Source organism: Sus scrofa, chromosome 15 (genome assembly GCF_000003025.6).
Source record: "Sus scrofa isolate TJ Tabasco breed Duroc chromosome 15, Sscrofa11.1, whole genome shotgun sequence".
Taxonomy (NCBI): Eukaryota; Metazoa; Chordata; class Mammalia; order Artiodactyla; family Suidae; genus Sus; species Sus scrofa.
This window is the reverse complement of record NC_010457.5, coordinates 11,219,516-11,240,512: the sequence shown is the minus strand read 5'-3', so window position 1 is coordinate 11,240,512 and position 20,997 is coordinate 11,219,516. Positions and strand designations below refer to the sequence as shown.

Below are 20,997 nucleotides of genomic sequence, written 5' to 3'. Positions count from 1 at the left end.
TATCCTCATTTCTTGAAAAAATAATTTCTTATAAAGATAGTTTTATTAGTCCTGTGGTGTACTTTTCCTTTTTAAATTAGTATCTTTAATTTTAATTTCAACAGGTAATTCTGATATACTTCCTTAAAACAACCACTACTCTATACATCCTTTGAGCTTTCTCTCTCTCTCTGTCTCTCTCTCTCTTTTTTTTCTGGCTGAGCTTGCAGCATATGGGAGTTCTGGGCTAGAGATCAAACCCACAGCACAGTAGGGACCCTAGCCACAGCAGTGACAATGCCAGATCCTTAACCCATTAGGCCACTAGAGAACTCTGAGCTTTCTCTCTTTAAGAATTCCAAAATCAGGGAGCTCAGGGAGTATCCCTGAGGATGAAGTTTCAATCCCTGGCCTTGCTCAGTGGGTCAGGGATCTGGTTTTGCCACAAGCTGTGGGGTAGGCTGCAGATGAAGCTAGGATCCTGCGTTGCTGTGGCTGTAGTTTAGGCTGGCAGCTGCAGCTTCAATTTGACCCCTGGCCCGGGAACTTCCATATGCTCCAGGTGCAGCCCTAAAAAGCAAAAAAAAAAAAAAAAGTCCAAAATCAATATTTCTTGTCTAAATCTACTACCTCAGCTCCAGTTCTATATTTATCCATACACCTTTTGAATTGTTCCATCTGAAGATCTACAGGTGCTCCAACCTCACAATATGGACTATTCTTATCTATCTCAACCTCAAACAAACAAAAGGCACAAAAAACTTTTTAACAATTAATAAAAACAAATAATATTTTAAAAGGAACCAAAACACACACACACAATCTACTTTATTCCCATGGAGATTACTCCCTATATTTATTACCCCCAAAACCTGTTATGCTACCTTCTGAAATGCTGTTATATCTGTCTCCCTCCTCTTTATTCTTAGCTTTGGCTACCGTAATAGCCTCCTGTTTTATCCTACTGATTTCAGTATTATAGTTTTCATTCTAAAAATTGTGGGGTTGTTTTTCATTTTCTGGTGACTACAAGATAAAGTTCATATTCTTTAACATGGCACCAAAAAACATCTTCATGTCCTGGTTCCTTCTTCACACTTTCATTTTTTCATCACTTCCCAGCCTGCGGTCTGGCTCTAAACATCAAATTACTTGCAGTTTTCAATAATGGTCCCTCTACTTAGATTTCTCTTCTGTTTTGATCATTCCACCTTATTTAAACCTTAAGATTCAGGATAAATTTAATCTAGTCTAAAAACTTCAGGATACTTCCAAGTCCCCCCTACCCCTGCCAAATTACCTTCCTAATAGTACAATTATTGCACCTTATATTCACCTTCATCTGTTTAAATGACTATCTTTCATGTAGAGTTTGAATTCCTTGAGGGCACGCACATGACTTACAAATTTTATGTCTCAGTTCTAAATTAATTTTACCCAAGAAAGTGTTCAATGAATGAAAAGATAAAGGGAAATTGGTTTGGAAAGATATGATAGGTCTAGATTTTAGGAGGACTTAAATGTCAGACTAAAAACTTGTCACTTATTCTGCAAACATTAGGATTCTTTATGAGGAAAGGGAATTTTAAAAAAGTAAATGCTTAAAATGCTTAGTAGTATTAGCATGACTAAAAATTTAGATTATTGGAAAGAGTAGAAACAGGGAGACTAATTACAGGGCTACTCTGGGGAGTTTCCATGGTGGCTCAGCAGTAACAAACCTGACTACTATCCATGAGGATGTAGGTTTGATCCCTTGCCTTGATCAGTGGGTTAAAGATCTGGCGTTTCACCCAGCTGTGGTATAGGTTGCAGACATGGCTTGGATCCCACCTTGCTACGGCTGTGGTGTAGGGCAGCAGGTGTAGCTCCAACTCAACCTCTGGCCTGGAAATTTCCATATGCTGTGAGTGCATCCCTAAAAAGACAAAAAAAAAAAAAAAAAAAAAAAAAAAAGAAGAAAAAAGAAAAAGGACCACTCTGTTAATCTAGGCTCAAAGTAGATTGGAATGGAATATATTTCAAAGAACTGGAAGATTTGTTAACGATTAGATAAGTGATAAAATATGGTGAAAGGAGGAATCAAGGATAATACCAAAGTTTCCTGTCTAATAAGAAGGAAAATGATGATATCATGGAAAAGAATTAAGGAATGAAGGGGAACATTTTGGAGAAGTAAATTCAGTATTACACATTCTGGTAGAAATATCTCATAAATGAGGAGGTTGAACTGAAAAGGTGAGAAAAGGCAAGAATTTTGAAGTGAGCAAAGAAACAGAAATTAGATATAGAGAATACAGTCATAATTTTGAGTTGACTCTAACTCCCTCCAACAGCATTTACTGAAGTGTGATCCATAGATCACACTTAGTTTGTATTAAAAGAGTGAATCCCTAGTGCTCTCAGGAACACACTCAGGAAGAGTTTAGGAAACACTTAGCATGATAATATTCCTACATCCCCAGCATGTGTTTACCTTTACAGTCTAATTCATCAGAGTTGTCTCCACAGTCGTTTTCACCATCACATAACTTGCTGTGAGGAATGCAACGACGATTGTGACAGGGCTTGAAACCTCTTCGACAGCTTCTGTTTTCTTAAATAGAAAAGAGAAAACACTTACTTGGAGGTCTTATAGAAATATTTTACAAAAAAAGATCACAGATAGATCACAGATCATTCAAAATAACGGGGTTGTGGATCTATAAAATTAAGTGCTATGTAGCATCAAAGCTCTGGTTTAGGATATTTAAGCATTATCAGGGTGTTCATTCAGTTAAAAAGCCTTTTTGCCTGCTTCAACCTCAGTGATTCATCCTTAGAGTTCTCTTCAAATTACATGCACATTATTATTTCTGGCATTTCTGTCACGTAACATAGAAATAAACATATATCACATATTCAATTCTGAATAAATGAATCTCCATCTCAAAAGTAATGAAGATATCCAAAACCTATTTCCTTAACATCTCACAAAGATTTTATAACAAGGAAAAAAAGTGTCAAAATATGTATTCCTGAATCAGTGAATCTAAAAGTAACATATTTATCCATAAATTTCTCTTAAAAATCATCTAAAAATGTCTAACAGAATAGTTTAGGAAGAAAATAATTGCCCTCTGAATTATATTTATTTTAATGAGACTCTCCTGACATTTTCTTATTTGGGGCAGAAGGTATCACTCACAATAATAATAGCTGTCATTTACTGAAATCTAATTGTGCGCCAGGCTCTAGACTGAGCATATGTAAATACATATTTTTTTTTTATTTTAATGCTCTGAACCACCATTCCAGCTAGGTTTGTTTTGTAGTGAAAAACTAAAATATTGAGAAGTAAGTACCCCTGCTCACTAGTCACACACTAGTAGGTTTGGGAACAAAGATTTAACTTGAGGTATGGGTTGAAAACCTGAAATCTATACCTGAAATTGTGAAACTATAGCCCACAGGCCAAATGCAGCCTGTAAGCCTGTTTTTTACATGGCTCTGAAACTAAGAATGATTTTTACATTTTTTAAGGATTATAAAAAAAAATAGAATATGTGACAGGAGTTATGTATGACCTACAAAACCTAAAATACTAGCTGAATCTTTATAGAAAAAGTTTTCTAACCCCTTTACACACAAACATTACCTGCCTTCTAAGAAGTTAAAAATAATCTGAAATATATTCTCAAGCCAATTCATAATAATGTGAATTTGTAAGCTGATTAGTATTACATATTCATGTGCTTTATATATATATATACTATATACATAACTTCATATATATATACTATATACTACATATCTGTTGATTCAAGGAAATTTGTCATTTGAGGCAAATTTCTTCAGATTTTAGTTACATATCAATTATAAACAAATCATATTTGACTACTGTTTTAACCAAGGGTGTGTTATTCTGCAATGTAAAAGAGTAAGAGAACTGCCAGTGAATTTTCCAAAATCCATCTTCCTCTTATTTTAACTTTGATGATTTAGGTATAGCTATTACCCAAATAATGAAACTAAGGAGAAAAATAGAAGTCAAATATACCAATTCCAGAGTCCTAAATTTTGCAGAGCATAGAATACCAGTACTATCATAGCACAAAAATAAATCCGATGAATTTAGAAATAATCTGGATTGTTTCTACAATAACTATTAATGATTTCACAGACATAAAATTTTAGGGAAAATATTGTTGCCATGAAGGCAACCAGCAGTTGTTTACTATGGACCAAAAGCCAGTCTTACTTCCAAGGGAGAGGAATAGTTGATTATCACTTGGTGTCCTACACAGAGGCACAGCTGGTGGAATTCCATATTTAATGGGGATCATGGCTAAAGCAATCAGCCTTTGTACCTAAGGACACTACTCCTGGGACAATCCTGGAGGCGAAAATAGAATGAATAAAACTTTCATATCAACACAAAAACACCCTGCTGACTAATGGTGGATCTCTGCTGCAGAGTAAATCTGCACTACCCACCCAATAGCTGAAACTTCTTAATTACATTTTTAGGAATGTAAGCCTAAAATGCATTGTTAATGATGAATACCTAGGCAGCTCAACAGACAGGCTCCTGCTCTATTTAAACTAGTGCTTAATGCATGGAAAACCATAAGGAAATTCTTCAACGAATAAATATCATGTTCATTGGATCAGAGATATGGTGCTCTGAGCAAGAACACAACCAAATCAATCACCTTACATACATGCTAATGAGAGGCAGTAAGGAAATCATACATGTAAACCAAATGGAGACAGTCACACCAAAAACTACAAAAAGAATTATAAACTTTTGTCTAAAATAAGCAAATCACAATTGAACACATACCACAATAGAGCAGTTTTTCATCTGATTTATCTTTACAATGAGGAAAGCCATCACAGGTGAGCTGGTAGTCAATACACTCTCCATTTCCACACTCAAACTCAGAATAAATGTTACAGGAGGAATTTTTAGCTGAAAGGAAAAAAGTCAATGTTTTATGCAATAACAAACACATGTGATGCCAAAATACTTATCTCTCAGTTTTAATTATAAAAATAAAGTAGAATTATTATCCTACTTCTAGATCTCAGGACTTTCATCAGAAATTAAAAGCCTGAGTTTTTATGTGGTTTGCCCAAGGTGTGAGTATAGGCCAACTGCCACAAGTACAAATTAGGTGCTTTTCCATTGCGAAGTTTCATTGCTGAAATGCCAGTATGTGACCCCTATATTAGAAAGGTCTCTCTTGGAGAAAATAGACTTATTTTTATTTTTAAATAGTAGATTTATTAGAAAACTTTTGGAAGGAAATGTTTTCATTGTATCATATGCTATTTGCCTGCTTGTACTCACTCCATTGCTTGTTGAATAATTTTACAGTGGAATTTGGCCATATTAACTATGTTGGAGGTAATTAAAATTCATTACCTCCACTAATGCAAGAAACATAGCTTAATTATATAATTTACTCTCATTTTTAAAGATTTATTTCAGGAATATTCAATTAAATAATCATTAATACTATTTGAAGTTTCCAGGGTTTTATTTATTATTAGAATGTAATTCATTTTAACAGAACATGAATCTTATATATCTACATAATTGCCTATTTATCTACCTATTAATGACTTATAATTGAAATTTTTCAATGATAGTTACTCTCTCCAAAGATAATTTTATTTTTCTTTTTAGGGCCACACCTGTGGCATATGGCAGTTCCCCGGGCTAGGGGTCAAATCAGAGCTGCAGCTGCTGGCCTACAGCACAGCCACAGCAACACCAGATTCAAGCTGCATCTGCCACCTATGACGTACCTTGTAGCAACACTGGATCCTTAACCCACTGACTGAGGCCAGGGCTTAAACCTGCATCCTCAAGGATACTATATCAGGTTCTTAAACGGCTAAGCCGCAGGGCGAACTCTGATAATTTTATTTTTCTTGGTGTGTTCTAAACTTCCCTGGTCAGTAGCTAAGGTAGAAGTTCATCTTAGAGGAAATAACAAATAATTAGGAATCTAAAAATATTAACTTAAAGGAACACATATAAAGAAGAGTGCTGGTACTACTACACACAACCATCTTAGATCAGGAACTGTACAAAATTTATCCACTTACTGAGAGTCTACTAGCATTTCCAACTTATTTTGTCTATTTTAAACACATCCTGTTTCATGTTTCATTTCTAGTGAAAACTAATTATTAACAGTGGAAAATGACCTATTTTACTTTTATAAGCATTGTGCCTTTGAGGGAAGAACCAAAAATTATTCATTATAAATATGGCTTATTATGCAAAAACAAACATATGAGCACAATTCTTGCTTAGGTATGTCCATTTGATAACAATATTTATTTTCTGTTTCTTTCTAGAAACAAAAAAGTGGTTCAGCTGTCCTCTAATTCTCTTACAAGGTAACTGCTTTTTCTAATTATATTTGCTATTCTTATTTCTGTTATGGGCGTTAGTAAGGTTGGTATAAAATGGAATTGCCTAATCTTTTTGTCAAGACTTATGACAACAAATGATTTTCTCACCTTTGCTTCAGGTCTGTGTTAGCAAGTGTCCTTTCACCCCTGTAATGTTGCCATTAACATTCATAAACTGCTCTGGGTAAACTAATTCAGATGTGGACACAGATATGCTAGAAACATCCCCACTTCCCAAAGATGGACTTAATAAGAAGAAGCCAAGAGTTGCTTTTCATCTCTCTGCTGGACCACAAGATTTCAATACGAATGCACCATGGATACCAGATGCTTCTGTAAGGATTTGTCAGCTCCGAGGAATCCAATATTGTTCTACAGCTGCATGTGAATACAACTATGCTTGTTTAAAAGATCGTTTTCTGTCTGATTCATTCCCTTTCACCAATAGTGAGAAGCAGGTGGCTTAGTAGGGACAGATGTACCTAATCTACTTTGCAGCAAGGACAGGCATCCACTGTATACAAATAAGCCTTGCTGTTTTGACTAAAGGCATTGGTTTACTACTGGCCTGTAGTGACCTGTGAAAGAAACATGAGTGATTCTAACGCATGGCTAACATTCCAGGCTTACAGATGGCATCAGATCCAGACCATTACTGCTGAAACCACAAAGGCAAACTGAAAGAGAGAATTTAAGCAATCGCCTGAGCAATTCAGGGAAGTGTTAGGTAATGAAGAAATATAGGAATTTGTGGCCCAAATTATTGAAATTGACTATCTTCATTTAAAGTTCACTGACCATTTGCATCATTCCCTTGTTTGCTTTGGCATATTCTTAAATAAAAGTGTTTTACTTCTTTTGCTAAGAGATGCCATTTTGGGTTGTGATGCCAATTTGCAAAGTGAGAAAACATGTATATTCTTACATTAGGTACAGTTTTCAGGGCAAGGAAAATGATGTCAAAGTGTTTATATTAAAATAAAGAACAGGGACGTTCCCATTGTGACTCAGCAGTAATGAACCCAACAGTATCCATCAGGATGCAGGTTTGATTCCTGGCCTCACTCAGTGGGTTAAGGATCCAGCATTTCCATGAGCTGTGATGTAGGTCACAGGCTCAGATCTGGCATTGCTGTGGCTGTGGCTGTGGCTGTGGCCAGCAGCTGTAGCTAGGATTTGACCCCTGGTCTAGGAACTTTCATAGGCCACAGGTGTGGCCCTAAAAAGCAAAATAAAAAAGAGGCAAAAGAGGGGATCCTCCTTATAGATAAAGACCAAAACAAGACTAAAGATGAAGATTAAATACACTTATAGCTTATGATATTTATTTTTATAATGTAGACATTTATTTTTATGGATTTTCTAAGATGAAAGATATGAGGTGAGGATATAGATGAGGACAAAAATGTCAAAAATTGGTATAAGAGGGAACTCACCCATTCCAAGCAAGATATTCTCTCCCATCTTTCTTACTCACAGGTTTAATGTTAAAGAGTAATTAACCCTTTTTATGATGCTGGGTACTTTTTCATGGCAATATTGGAACAGTTGAACCCTTAGTTATAGTAAATACAGTTTTGGAAACTTAGCTGTTAATAAGTATATACTATAATGATACTAATTAAAGATTGTAATGCCTTTGGGAGGTATAAACATCACACAAGGCTGCAATGCTACATTCTTAATTAACAATTTGGAAATGATTACAAAATAAGCTGCATGAGCCATTCTTTCTCATTTATATACTGTGACAAACTGTGAGTGGGTTTACTACAGAGCTAACTAAGCTACTGACTGTAAACTGGCTTATTTCAACTTTAATTAATTTTGCTATGGACTAAATTCTCAAAATCATAACCACAAGTTTTCAGATAGTCATCATGTGCAGGTATTTCTTTAGCTAGCCCAACACCTTCTAGTCCACAATCAGGGAAAGATAACATTTGTCACAGTTTGGGTTCTTATTATCTATCACATGCTGCTAAAGGTAAAATGGTAAACTGAGTTCTTTTCAGAATAGTGATAAGCCCTCCAATACTGGAGGAGAGCACAGCTTCATAAAATAAGAAAAAAATTTCAATGTCCATGTGTGTCATGTTGAGCATTTATGTCATATCACATTTCAGTTCTCTTTACTTACTCACACATCTGTTGTCTTCTAGCAATATTCGATCCCCTCTGCAGGAACAATTCACTCTTCCATTAGGAGTTAGAAGGCAGAGGTCATGACAACCTCCATTCAATATTGCACATGGAGAAAGTTCACCTGAAGTGAAGAGGTTTTATTGGTAATATTTTATATTGAATTCCTAGTCTATGTTAGATATAGATTAACAGTAAACTATTAGATAGCCTCAATCTCTCAAAGTTATCTCACCAGCAAGGAAATTTGGGACTTTGAAAATCTAAACATTTCAAAAGATAAGGACATTAAGAAATATGCAACAAAGCTCTAAATTTTCAAAGCATTTGTCAAGTATGCTGTGGCATTCAATGAACTAGTACTCTGGAAACCAGACACATATTGCACACTGCAATTTTGTAGCTATGCCAGTGATTAAAGAATTTTTAAGGCCAGATATAAAGCTTATTTATCAACAAGTATTTTTCTTGGAAATGAATTGATTTGAATGTTCAAAATATCAGTGAGCAAGCATGAAAAAGAATTTCAGAAACAAATCATTAAAGATGAATTGTTCCTCTGGTGATAAATTAAGAACTACAAATTTTCCATAAATCTTCACATAATTTCAATATACTGAACAGTCAAAGCCTAAAGGCCAGCTCCAGGAACAGTAAGAAAACAAACTGCTACTAAGTATTACTTAGTAGGTAAGTAAGAAACAGATTCATGTTTTGAGAAATTATATAATTAAGAAATAAATTTGCTTTCTATTGTGACTTACAGCTATTGGTGTCATTGGCAACAGCTATGATTCCCATTGGCTGATGTGGAATATCAGAACGAAGAATTTTTGTATCTCCTCCTGTGTACTTGCTGGAACGCAGGATAGCTCTTCTTCCCCAGTCTGACCAGAAGATGTAATTGTCATACACAGCCAGACTGAGAAAAGTCCCTGGCCCAGTTTTAACAATCACCTGCAATAAAGTAAAATATATTTTTAAGGAAGGTATCCACATCTGTTTTTGCTTCAAAAAATTAAGAGATTGAGATCAGTTTATTTTGGGAGTTCCTATTGTGGCTCAGAATGTTATAAACTCAACTAGTATCCTTGAGGACATGAGTTCAATCCCTGGCCTCACTCAGTGAGTTTAGAATCTGGCATGGCCATAAGCTGTGATGTAGGTCACAGATGTGGCTCAGATTTGATGTTGCTGTGGCTGTGGCCGGCAGCTGTAGCTCTGATTGGCCCTCCTAGCCTGGTAATTTCTATATGCCGCAAGTGGAGCCCTAAAAAGCAAAGAAAAAAAAATTATTTTAATCAATTGAAATCTTCAGATAAAAATACATTTCACTAGAGGTAATATAATATCTGTCACAGTTTATTTTAAATGCTTTGCCATCCTTAGCTTTTACAATATATTTACTTAACATTTTGAAGTATATTTCTATTTAATAATCATCCAGTTTATTTAAAAATAAAAATAAACGGTTGTATATTTTTAGTGTTATAAACCAAAATCAAGACAGAAATGAGATTAAACACTCTTACTTAGTAACATTTATTTATCTTAAGAAATCATTAGATATATAGTGAACACCTATCAAGCTCTCAGAATTATATACAGAATATAAGGAACAATTTGATCCAGGTTATTCCTTCAGGAAGCTTACTACATAATGATTTAACTAGATGTATATGTATTGGCAATAACAGTTTAAGAGCAAAGACTAAAAATTTCACTCAGACCAAGATGAAATAAAAGGGACTAGATTTTTCTTCCCAATATAACAACTATAAAATTACACAAACTATATAAAACAAGGCTTTTCAACGCATTGGATATCAGTAAAGAAAGGACAGTGATTCCTAAGTAACAAGAAAAACTGAGTGAGTCCTATAACCTCCACAGTGAATAGCCAGAGAGAGATTCCAGGCATCAACCCAATGCAGAAGAAGCCAAGAGTTGAAGGAACTCTCTGAGTGGATGGAGCTGAGAGTTATGGGAGGGAAATGTGGTTACATCTCACAAGGCAAAGTGTTGGAAAAGAGAGAACACAGGGAGAACTCTGGCTATCTGCACAGGGTCCTCCTGCTGTACTCAGCCATATACTAAGCACACACATCTGTGTGTGAGACAGCTATTCCAAGCTGGTGAAAGAACCAGGCAAAAGAATTAGAGAGAAGAATTTACAAAATTTACATGGGTCCAAGAAGCACACTTGTTAAAGCCAACCAGACTTAAAAACTTTCTAAGTCATGGGACACAGAGAGTACCTGGAAGAGTTTTGCCTTAGCAGTGGGGAACTGCTCCAACCTTACTAGCAAGTCCCAAAATGAACAAACTGTTTCCAGGTAGTTTAACTGTTTCCCAGTGAAATCTCAAAAGAGTTTTAATGGTAATATGAAAATTTTAACCACTAAGCTACCATGGGAAAAAAAAATGAAAAAGAGGAAAAATTTCAAATTAATGACCTCAGCTTCCACATTAAGGAGAGGAGAAAAGGTATGTTAACTCCAAAGTAAAGATAGGAAAACAAAATAAAGTTTGGAAGAGAAAGAAAAAAAATAGAAAACAAGAAAAAAATTAGAGGAAAATCAATGAAACTATATGACGGTACTTGAGATCAATGAAGTGGATAATACATATATGGGTGAAGTGGGGGTTATTCAAAGAACACAGATTTACTTAACATTTTCAAAGCCTATCAGTATAATTTATCCTATTAACAGACACACACACACAAAGAAAACTCATATGAAGATGTCAATAAACACAGAGAATTTATTGGTTGGATCTAACCATATATTTCTGATAAAAACTCAGACAAGAAATATTAGAAATAAAACTAGAAAATAAATTGACTTCTTGGGGTTAATTTGTTGCCTGGCAGATTAAGGATCCAGCATTGTCACTTCTGTGGCTCACATCACTACTGTGTCACAGATTCAGTCTCTGGCTGGAGAACTTCCACATGCAATGGACATAGCCAATAAACTATTAACTAATTAATTAATTAATAAAACTAGGAGTGATGAGACAAAAATGATCATTCTTACTACTTCTACCCAACATTTCCTACGTTTCTAACCAGTATACTAAGATAAGAAAACAAATATAAAAAGCATTCAGATTGGGGAGAGAAGCTAAGCTATATTTATTAGCAGGTGACAAAATCCTCTACATAAAAATTCCAACAGACTCTATTTAAAAAAAAAAAAAAAAACTGCTTGAACTAATAAATTTAGTAAGATTGAGATACATGATTGCCCTAAAAATCAATTATATTTCTATATACTAGCAATAAAAATTTAAAAATTTAAAACTTTTTATAATAGTATCAAAAGATAAATTACTTAGTAATAAATATGAAAAATGTACAAGAACCTGAAAACTACAAAAATATTACTAACAGAAATTAACAAAAATTAAAGAGATAGGCCTTATTCATGATTTACAAGAGTCAATATGTTAAGATATCATCCTCAAATGATAAATTATATCTATTTCAATAAAACTCCTGCAGACAATATTTTAAAATTGGCATGATTATTCCAAAATTCATGTGGAAATGCAAAAAAATCTAGAGTAGCAAAAATAATGACAAAAAAGAGCTGGAGGAGAAGCCCTACCTTATTTCAAGACATTATAAATTTTCAGTTATCCAGACAATGTGGCATTGGCAAAGGATAGAGAAATACATCAATATCAATAAAATGGAAAAGTTCACAAACAGGCCTGTATGTATATAGATAACCAATTTTCAACATGAGGGCAAAGGCTATTCAAGAAATAGGATAATTTTTCAACAAATGATATTTGAACAACTGAATAGACATATGCAAGAAATGAACTGCCACCCATATACAAAAATTAACAGCAAATAGATTTACTAAATCTAAAATGTAAAACTACATAACTTCTAGAGGAAAACATGGGAGAAAATCTTTACAAATTTGTTAGACAAAGAGTTCTTAGGTGTGACATCAAAAGATTAATAAGTTAGGGGGAAAAATGTAATTGTAATGTATACATGTAAGGATAACCTGACCCCCTTGCTGTACAGTGGGAAAATAAAAAAAAATATTAAAAAAAAGATTGATAAGTTAAACCATTAAAAATATTGATATGTTGAACTTAAAATATAAAGCTACTCCTTAAATGACACTGGTAGGACAAAGAAAAGGTAAGACACAAACTATGAAAAAATATTTTCAAATCATAGGTCTAGAAAAGGATTTATATTCAGGAATATAAAGAACTCTCAAAACTCAGTTATAAAATGAACAAGTAACCCAACAAAGAATTGACAAATTTTTTTTGAAAAAAAATTTATTAAAGAAGAAATGCACACCTATGTTCATTACAGTTCTATTCACAATATCCAAGAGAGAAACAATCTAAACATCCATTGGTTAAGAAGACATGGTTCATATACACAATGAAATACTACTCAGCCATAACAGAAGACAAACTAATGCCATTTATAGCAACATGAATGGAACTAGAGATTCTCATACTAAGTGCAGTAAGCCAGAAGGAAAAGGATAAATACCACATGATATCACTTATTTGTGGAATCTAAAATATGGCACAGGAGTTCCCATTGTGGCGCAGTGGAAACAAATCCAACTAGGAACCTGGGGGTTGCTAGTTCCATCCCTGGCCTTGCTCAGTGGGTTGGGGATCTGGTGTTGCTGTGAGCTGTGGTGTAGGTCGAAGATGTGGCTCAGATCCCGCATCGCTGTGGCTGTGGTATAGGTTGGCAGCTGTAGCTCTGATTGGACCCCCAGCCTAGGAACCTCCAAACCAAAAAAAAAAAAAAAAAAAAAAAATGCATAAAATATGGCACAGATGATCCTATCTGAAAAACAGAAACAGTTCATGGCCAAAGGAGAGCAGACTTGTTCCCAGGGGAGATAGGGGGAGGGAGTGAGATGGACTGGCAGTTTGGGGTTTTTGGACACAAACTGTTACATTTGGAATGGATGGGCAATGGGGCCCTGCTGTATAGCACAGGGAACTATGTGTGACTGGATCACTTTGCTGGACAACAGAAACTGAAGAAACACTGTAAATCAACTATATTTTTGAAAAAGTATATTGGTTATTCTAAGGCTTTGGCATTTCAATGTACATTTTAACATCAGTTTGTCCATTTCTACAAAATTTCTACTGTGATTTTTGACTAATAACATTTTGAATACATATCTTAGTTTGACATAATAAAATAAATATTGCTTGTTTTAAAGAAGATATACATAAGAAAAGTAAGCACTTAAGGAAATTATCAACATGTTAGACATTAGGGAAATGCAAATTAAAAATATCACACAACTCTTAGATTGGCTAAATACTGACCACATCAAGTGTTGGTGGGGATGTGGAGGTACTTGTAGGAATATATAATGGCACAACCAATTTGGAAAATGATTTGGCCTTTTCTGTAAAAATTAAGCATATAACTTGCATATGATCTACCCTTCTATTAAGTATTTAGTTACCCAAGTAAATGAAAGCATATATTAGTGTAAGGATTTGTTCACAAATGTTCATTGCAGATTGATTTGCAATAAGCACTAACTAGAAGCCACATACAGGTGAATGCATAAACAAGTTGCATATACCCATATCATAAAGATTCTCTTCTTGACCAAACTCTCTCTAGTCAGGCTTCTCTGAACACTTGGCATGTTATCAGGAGCCTAATTTTGGCAAGAAACCTGTTAAACCATTTCACCTAGAAACGCTCACTCTCAGTATCTGATATCTTGATATCTGACCAAATTCCTCATCCCTGACTGTCCTGGTGAAGTCTGACAACTAGGCCTGTCTTCACCAAGAATCTTGTTAGGTCAGTTTGACTAGAATTCCCCCTTTACTTCTGATATTTCCTGTTAGGAATTGTCCATCTACCCATAGCTCATGTGCTCCCTGGCTATACATTTCTACTTTTCCTTATGTTTGGAATTGAGCCCAATCTCTGTCCTCTACTGCAAAAGTCTCTATACCTGTCCTGATAGTTCTGAATAAAGTCTGCTTTACTGTTTTAACAAGAGTCACGGATATTTTTTTTTCCCCTAACACTTTAAATCCAATAGGACTGAGGAAAAAAAAAGATGAATTATTAATACATGTAACAATGTGGATGGATTTCAAAATCATTATGCCTAGTGAAAGACTTCAAAGGAGTACAAAGTATATGATACCATTAATTTAAACTTCAAAATGTAAACTATTCTGTAGTGATACAAAAACAGTTTCCTGTGGACAGAAAGAGAAGGGGTAGGGTGAAAAAAGAAGAGGTATAAAGAAAAATGAAGAAATGTACAGAGGTCATATATATGCTCATTATCTTCATGTGATGATGGATTCACAGGTAATATGTGTATGTGTGTGTGTGTTAACTTTAAAATTTAAATATTTATTTAGTGTATGTCAATCATATCTAATTTTTGTAAAATAAAGGCCAAGAATGCACATAAAATATTTTCAGAAGTAATATTAAGTATATGTGACATTGTATTTGGAAGGATAGGATATATCAGAAAATAGATGAATTTCTTGTCTATATGTTTTATTTAGCTTTTGCCTCTACACCTAAATCACAGGGGTGGCCTGACCAAATAGTACCTCTGAACTCTTTAGAAAATTAGTGAATGAACAGAGTGATGGTCTAAATATGAGCACACCCTTCTTAGTTGAATGAAATGCTCAGGTTTCCATAAGAGAGTAACCGATAATTTACTCAGTAGCAAAGAGATGAGACATCATTTTAGGAATGGAACAGTAAATATATGAAAAACGGGAGAAAAAAAGAACGCTAAGTCTTAAAGAAGCAAAGAAATCTACAATAATTTGCCTTTAAGGCAGCAGAAACTTCAAACAATTTTAAAAGTATTGATGTAGTTTACTTGATTTTGTTTGGTTTCATTTAGAGGAAATCTTTGCCTCTCTATTGTGAACAAATTACATGAAGGGAGGTGTTGTAGCATACTTCGAATAAAGAAATGTGTTTTGTTTTTTTTTTCCCCTTCCAACATCCTAATTGGGAGGGGGCTTGATAATTAACATCCAATTCAGAACTACAGAATTTACTCAGTTATCTCCATTTTATAAATCACTGTGGTATAATGGAAAGGCCTCAGAAGACCTACATTCAAATGGTAGCATGGTCATTTTTAAGCATAGTGGATTTGAGGAAGAGGTTTCTTTTTTTTTAATTTTGGTTTGCTTATTCCTAAAATAGGGTGTATTAAAATCTGTTTCAACAACTTTACAGGGCTGTTATAAGTATATATTCAGAAATGCTTTGAACATCCTTCTTCTATCACTATATGTATATATATATATAGTATGTTATGTATACATATATATACTTGTATTTGTTTAATATAGCTGTCAGATTTTAACTTTTGTAATTTTTGCCACCAGATCTATTATAAAATAATCATTTTTATATAAAAATCAAATTAAAAAACCTCAATAGGAATAGTTTTTTAGAAATAAATATAATAATTTGATTCTTTGGCCTTAGAATATCAAATATGCCAAGCAGAGACCTAGCTAGGTTACTTTTCCTTATAATCAGAAAAATAAATAAATAAAAAGCAACTTTCACAGGAATGATGACTGCATCGGACTGGTCATGAAGAAAAAAATTTTTGGAAAATTAAATGCAACTTAACATGTGTATAATGATTTAAGCCACCCTTCCTTGTGCTACATACTGCCTTCCTAAGAATTTATAAGTTCTAGGATTAAGTCATTTGCTGACTACTAAATTGATATAGTTTGGAGAAAACATAATCTAGGGAATGTGGTAATTTAAAAAAAAGTCCCCTCTCTCCCCCTCCATCCTATACCACACTCTAAATTACTATGAGGTTAAGTAACAATGCCATCTTCTAGATTTCCCAAATCGTCCTTCATTCATTCCGAATTAACTCTTCAATACCAGTTACATTTTTATAATTATACCAGTTATAATTACCCTATTACAAAAACAATTCATTTTCATTCTGAGAATATAAGGAATTTATGTTCTATAGAGCAATATTTCTCAAGTTTTAAAGTGCATGCAATTCACCTGAGATTTTGTTAAAATTCAGATTAGGATTCACTAGGTCAGGAGTACCACCTCAGATTCTTCATTTCTAACAAACTTCCATGTATTTCTGATGCTGCTATCGGTAGCTCACTTTAAAAAGCAAGAATTATAAAATACAAAAAAGTACAAAATGAAAATAAATAATCTTACCACACAGATATAATCACTTATCACTTTGGATTAAGAATATATATTTACTTTTATCTTTATAAATTGACAGGCACATGAGTAGTCCAAAGTTTCTCGAGTTATAAGTAAAATCAATTTTAAAATTTTAACTTAAATAAAGCAATGATTCCCAAACTTCAATCTCATTAAAGAGAGAAAATATGTCTTTCTTAATCTGTAATATATTGGAACACCCTATTCTACAAAATTACAAGAGAATTCTTCTATATGTTCTCCTGTGCTTAGAACAATCTTACTAATCAAAGTGAAGGGATGTTGCTATATAATAATGGTTTTCCAAGTCCATGATTTTCTTTCTGTGGAAAGGTTCAACTGTGCCATATATTACATTCCAGATATAAGTGATATCACGGTATTTGTATTTCTCTTTCTGACTTGCTTCACTCAGGATGAGAGTCTCTACTTCCATCCACATTGCTGCAAATGGCAATACTTTGTTGTTTTTATGGCTGACTAGTATTCCATTATGTATACATACCACATCTTTCTGATCCAATCATCTGTCAGTGAACATTTGGGTTATTTCCATGTCTTGGCTATTGTGAATAGTACGGCAATGAACATGTGGGTGCGTGTGTCTTTTTTAAGTAGAATTTTGTCCAGATATATGCCCAAGAGTGGGATTGCTGGGTCATATGGTAGTTCTATGTATAGTTTTCTACAATAACCTCCATACTGTTCTCCATAGTGGTTGTACCAGCTTACATTCCCACCAACAGTGCAGGAGGGTTCCCTTTTCTCCATACTTCCTCCAGCACTTGTTATTTGTGGACTTACTAATGATGGGCATTCTGACTGGTGTGAGGTGGTATCTCATGGTAGTTTTGATTTGCATTTCTCTAACAATCAGTGATGTTGAGCATTGTTTCAAGTGCTTGTTGGCCATCTATATATCTTCCTTGGAGAAATGTCTATTCAGGTCTTTTGCCCATTTTTCCATTGGGTAGTTGGTTTTTTTGCTGTTGAGTTGTATTTGTTGCTTGTATATTTTAGAGATTAGGCCCTTGTCAGTTGCATCATTTGAAACTATTTTCTGCCATTCTGTAAGTTGTCTTTTTGTTTTCTTTTTGGTTTCCTTTGCTGTGGAAAAGCTTTTCAGTTTGCTTAGGTCCCATTGGTTTATTTTTGCTCTTATTTCTATTGCTTTGGGAGACTGACCTGAGAAAACATTTGTAAGGTTGATGGTCAGAGAATGTTTTGCCTATGTTCTCTTCCAGGAGTTTCCACAGAAAAGAAAATCATGGACTTGGAGAATAGACTTGTGGTTGACAAGGGGGAAGGGGATGGAGTGGGAGAGACTGGGAGCTTGGGGTAAATAGATGCAGAATGTTGCCTTTGGGATAGATTAGCAATGGGATCCTGCTGTGTAGCACTGGGAACTCTGCCTAGTCAATTATGATGGAACATGTAATGTGAGAAAAAAGAATGTATACATGTATATGTAACTGGGTCACTATGCTGTACAGTAGAAAATATATATAAAGAAATAAAAATAATAAAACTTCAAAAAAATAAAAAAAATTAAATTAAATAAATAAAATAAAATAAATTAAAAAAAATTGTTTTTACCTCTATCCCTCCAAACACACACACATGCAGACACACACACACACACACACACACACACACACACACTGAAACATGTGGAAAACTAATGCTAAAATGCTTTTTATCCAATTGGAAATCTGAGAAGACCAGTAATACTTAGGAAGTGTAAAAGTTTAATTTAATAGTCCTCATTTGCATTTCTTTGGAAATAATGTGTTATTACCTAGTCAATATTTCATGAGTATAAAAGATCACCTGTAACATTGTTATGGACTGAATGTTTGTGGAATCCTGAAATTCATATGTTGAAACCTTTTTTTTTTTTTTTGTCTTTTTAGGGCTGCACCCACAGCATATGGAAGTTTCTAGGTGATGGGTCTAATTGGAGCTGCAGCTGGCCTATACCACAGCTGCCAAGCCACATGTGTGACCTCCAACAGCTCACTGCAACACCAGATCCTTAACTCACTGAGTGAGGCCAGAGATTGAACCCACATCCTCATGGATACTTGGTTGGGTTCCTTACTGCTGAGCCACAGTGGGAACTCCCATATGTTGAAATATTAATACACAATCTGATACTTGTAGGTAGAACCTTTGGGAGGTAATTAAGTTTAAATGAGATTATGAGGGTGAGGCCCCTGTGATTTGATTACTGTCCTTATCAGAACAGTAAAAGATCTCTCTTCTCCTTCACATTAAGATAGACAGCAAGAAAGTAGCCACCTGCAAACCAGGAATGCTGGTATGCTGATCTCGGATTTTCCAACCTCTAGAACAGTTAGAAATAAATGTCTATTGTTTAAACTACCCAATCTTTGGTATTTTGTTATAGCAGGCAAAGCTGATTAAGACAGTTTTACTTGCTCCTTTTTGAAGAGCCAGGCCTTAAGATGTATGTATATCCATTTTAAATTTCAATACATAGTTTTTAAATCAACATAACGAAGAAAAGATTGCTTGTTAAGACAATGATGACTGGAGTTCCTTTGTGGCTCAGTGCTAACAAATCCACTAGTATCCATGAGGATGCAGCTTTGATCCCTGTCCTCTCTCAATGGGTTAAAGATCTGGCATTGCCGTGAGTGAGCTGTGGTGTAGGTCACAGATGCAGCTCAGATCCCACATTGCTGTGGCTGTGGCATAGGCGAGCAGCTGCAGCTCTGATTTGAATCCTAGCTTGGGAGCTTCTGCATGCTGCAGGTGTGGCCCTAAAAAAAATTTTTTTTAAATTTGAAAAACTTGGAAGAGTTTTCTGAGAAATGGAATGGTTAAATAGGCAATAGAAGGAAAGAGAAGAAAGTTTTGGGCAGAGGGAAAATATGGTGCCAAAGCCAAAAAGAAGAGGGAGACATGAAATGCTGGGAAAAGAACAAAAGGTGAGTGTGATAATCACTCAGACACCTGGGGAGAAGACCCCATGATGAGCCTGGTGAGCAAGGCCAGAAGGGCAATCACGTAGGACCTTCCTTCCTATAGGCCATGGTTGTGAGTCTGAGTTCTGTTCTGAAAGTAACAGAATTACTAAGATTTTTTTAAGCACACTAATGTCATTATTGGTTTGTAGTTTAAAGGTTATTTTGCCTCTGGTGTAGAGACTAGATTAGATAAGAACAAAAAGAGTTTCAGGGAGACCAGTTAAGAATCAACTGGATATGTCCAGACTAAAGATAATATTTTTGGTATTTTGAGCAATAAAAATGAAAAATACAAATATTAGAGCAGTGTTTACAAATTAAGGACTCTCTATGTCATTTTTTAACCAGAACCGACATTTTTGTCACTCATTCATTCCTTCATCGTTTTACCATTTTTTTTAGTAAACAGTAAGATCTAACACTTCATGAATGACTACAATGTACAGGGTGTGTAGGAATTATATGTATCATATCTAATCTCACACTAATCTACACTCTTTCCATCTACCTTCTACTGAGGGGATTGAAGCTTAACAAGCTTATGTAATCAGCCCAAATTCACAGATTTCCTCAGTGATTTAAAGCTATTTCAGACCCAAAGCAACTAAGATTCAAACTAAATTTTATATATAAAATCTGCCTCAGTTAAAGAGACTGGAGAAACTCTCATGATAGAAGATCTATTATGTCCTTATATTAAACCTATGCTTTTTCAGTAATTTCTCTAGTCGTAATTTTTTGATCCCCTTTCTATTCAGTATCATATTTTTATGAACAAAACAGACAGTAACATTGCTGAATCAGAAAAGATGAAGGATAAACAGTATTAGTTAAGTATAAAAATAATTATTTTTATAGATAAGGAATATTCTCATGACAGTGAAGTTTTTCTATGTTATTACAGAAAGTCATTGGGTATACAACAACTTTTATGAATTTTAATATTACTTGAGCCTAGTAGTTTACTTCTCTACTTCTGCTGACATAGAGGAAGGAGTGAGGAGTAACATTAACTTCAGTCTGTGATTATGCATGTTATTTTCATTAGGTACAATATGTTCCACTAAGGATTGAGCTGACCATAGACATCTTATTTCATTGGTTAGATTTCCACTTGGAAAAGAGGAGTGGAATCCACTAAATTAAAGTTTCTCATCTCCACGTCAAACATTTTTATCATAATTTCATAAATGCTGCATCTTGCAAGCCTAATCAGCA

The 20,997-nt window shown here is 34.5% G+C and overlaps 1 protein-coding gene across 1 annotated transcript in view; it reads right to left on the bottom strand.

The window, feature by feature from the left end:
- Nucleotides 1–20,997, bottom strand: part of LRP1B (LDL receptor related protein 1B) — a 1,887,165-nt gene that overhangs the window by 259,457 nt on the left and 1,606,711 nt on the right. Inside the window, 4 exon segments of the mRNA XM_021076285.1 lie at nucleotides 2,456–2,575; nucleotides 4,805–4,933; nucleotides 8,531–8,656; nucleotides 9,297–9,489. Coding sequence (XP_020931944.1) covers nucleotides 2,456–2,575; nucleotides 4,805–4,933; nucleotides 8,531–8,656; nucleotides 9,297–9,489 — 568 coding nt within the window.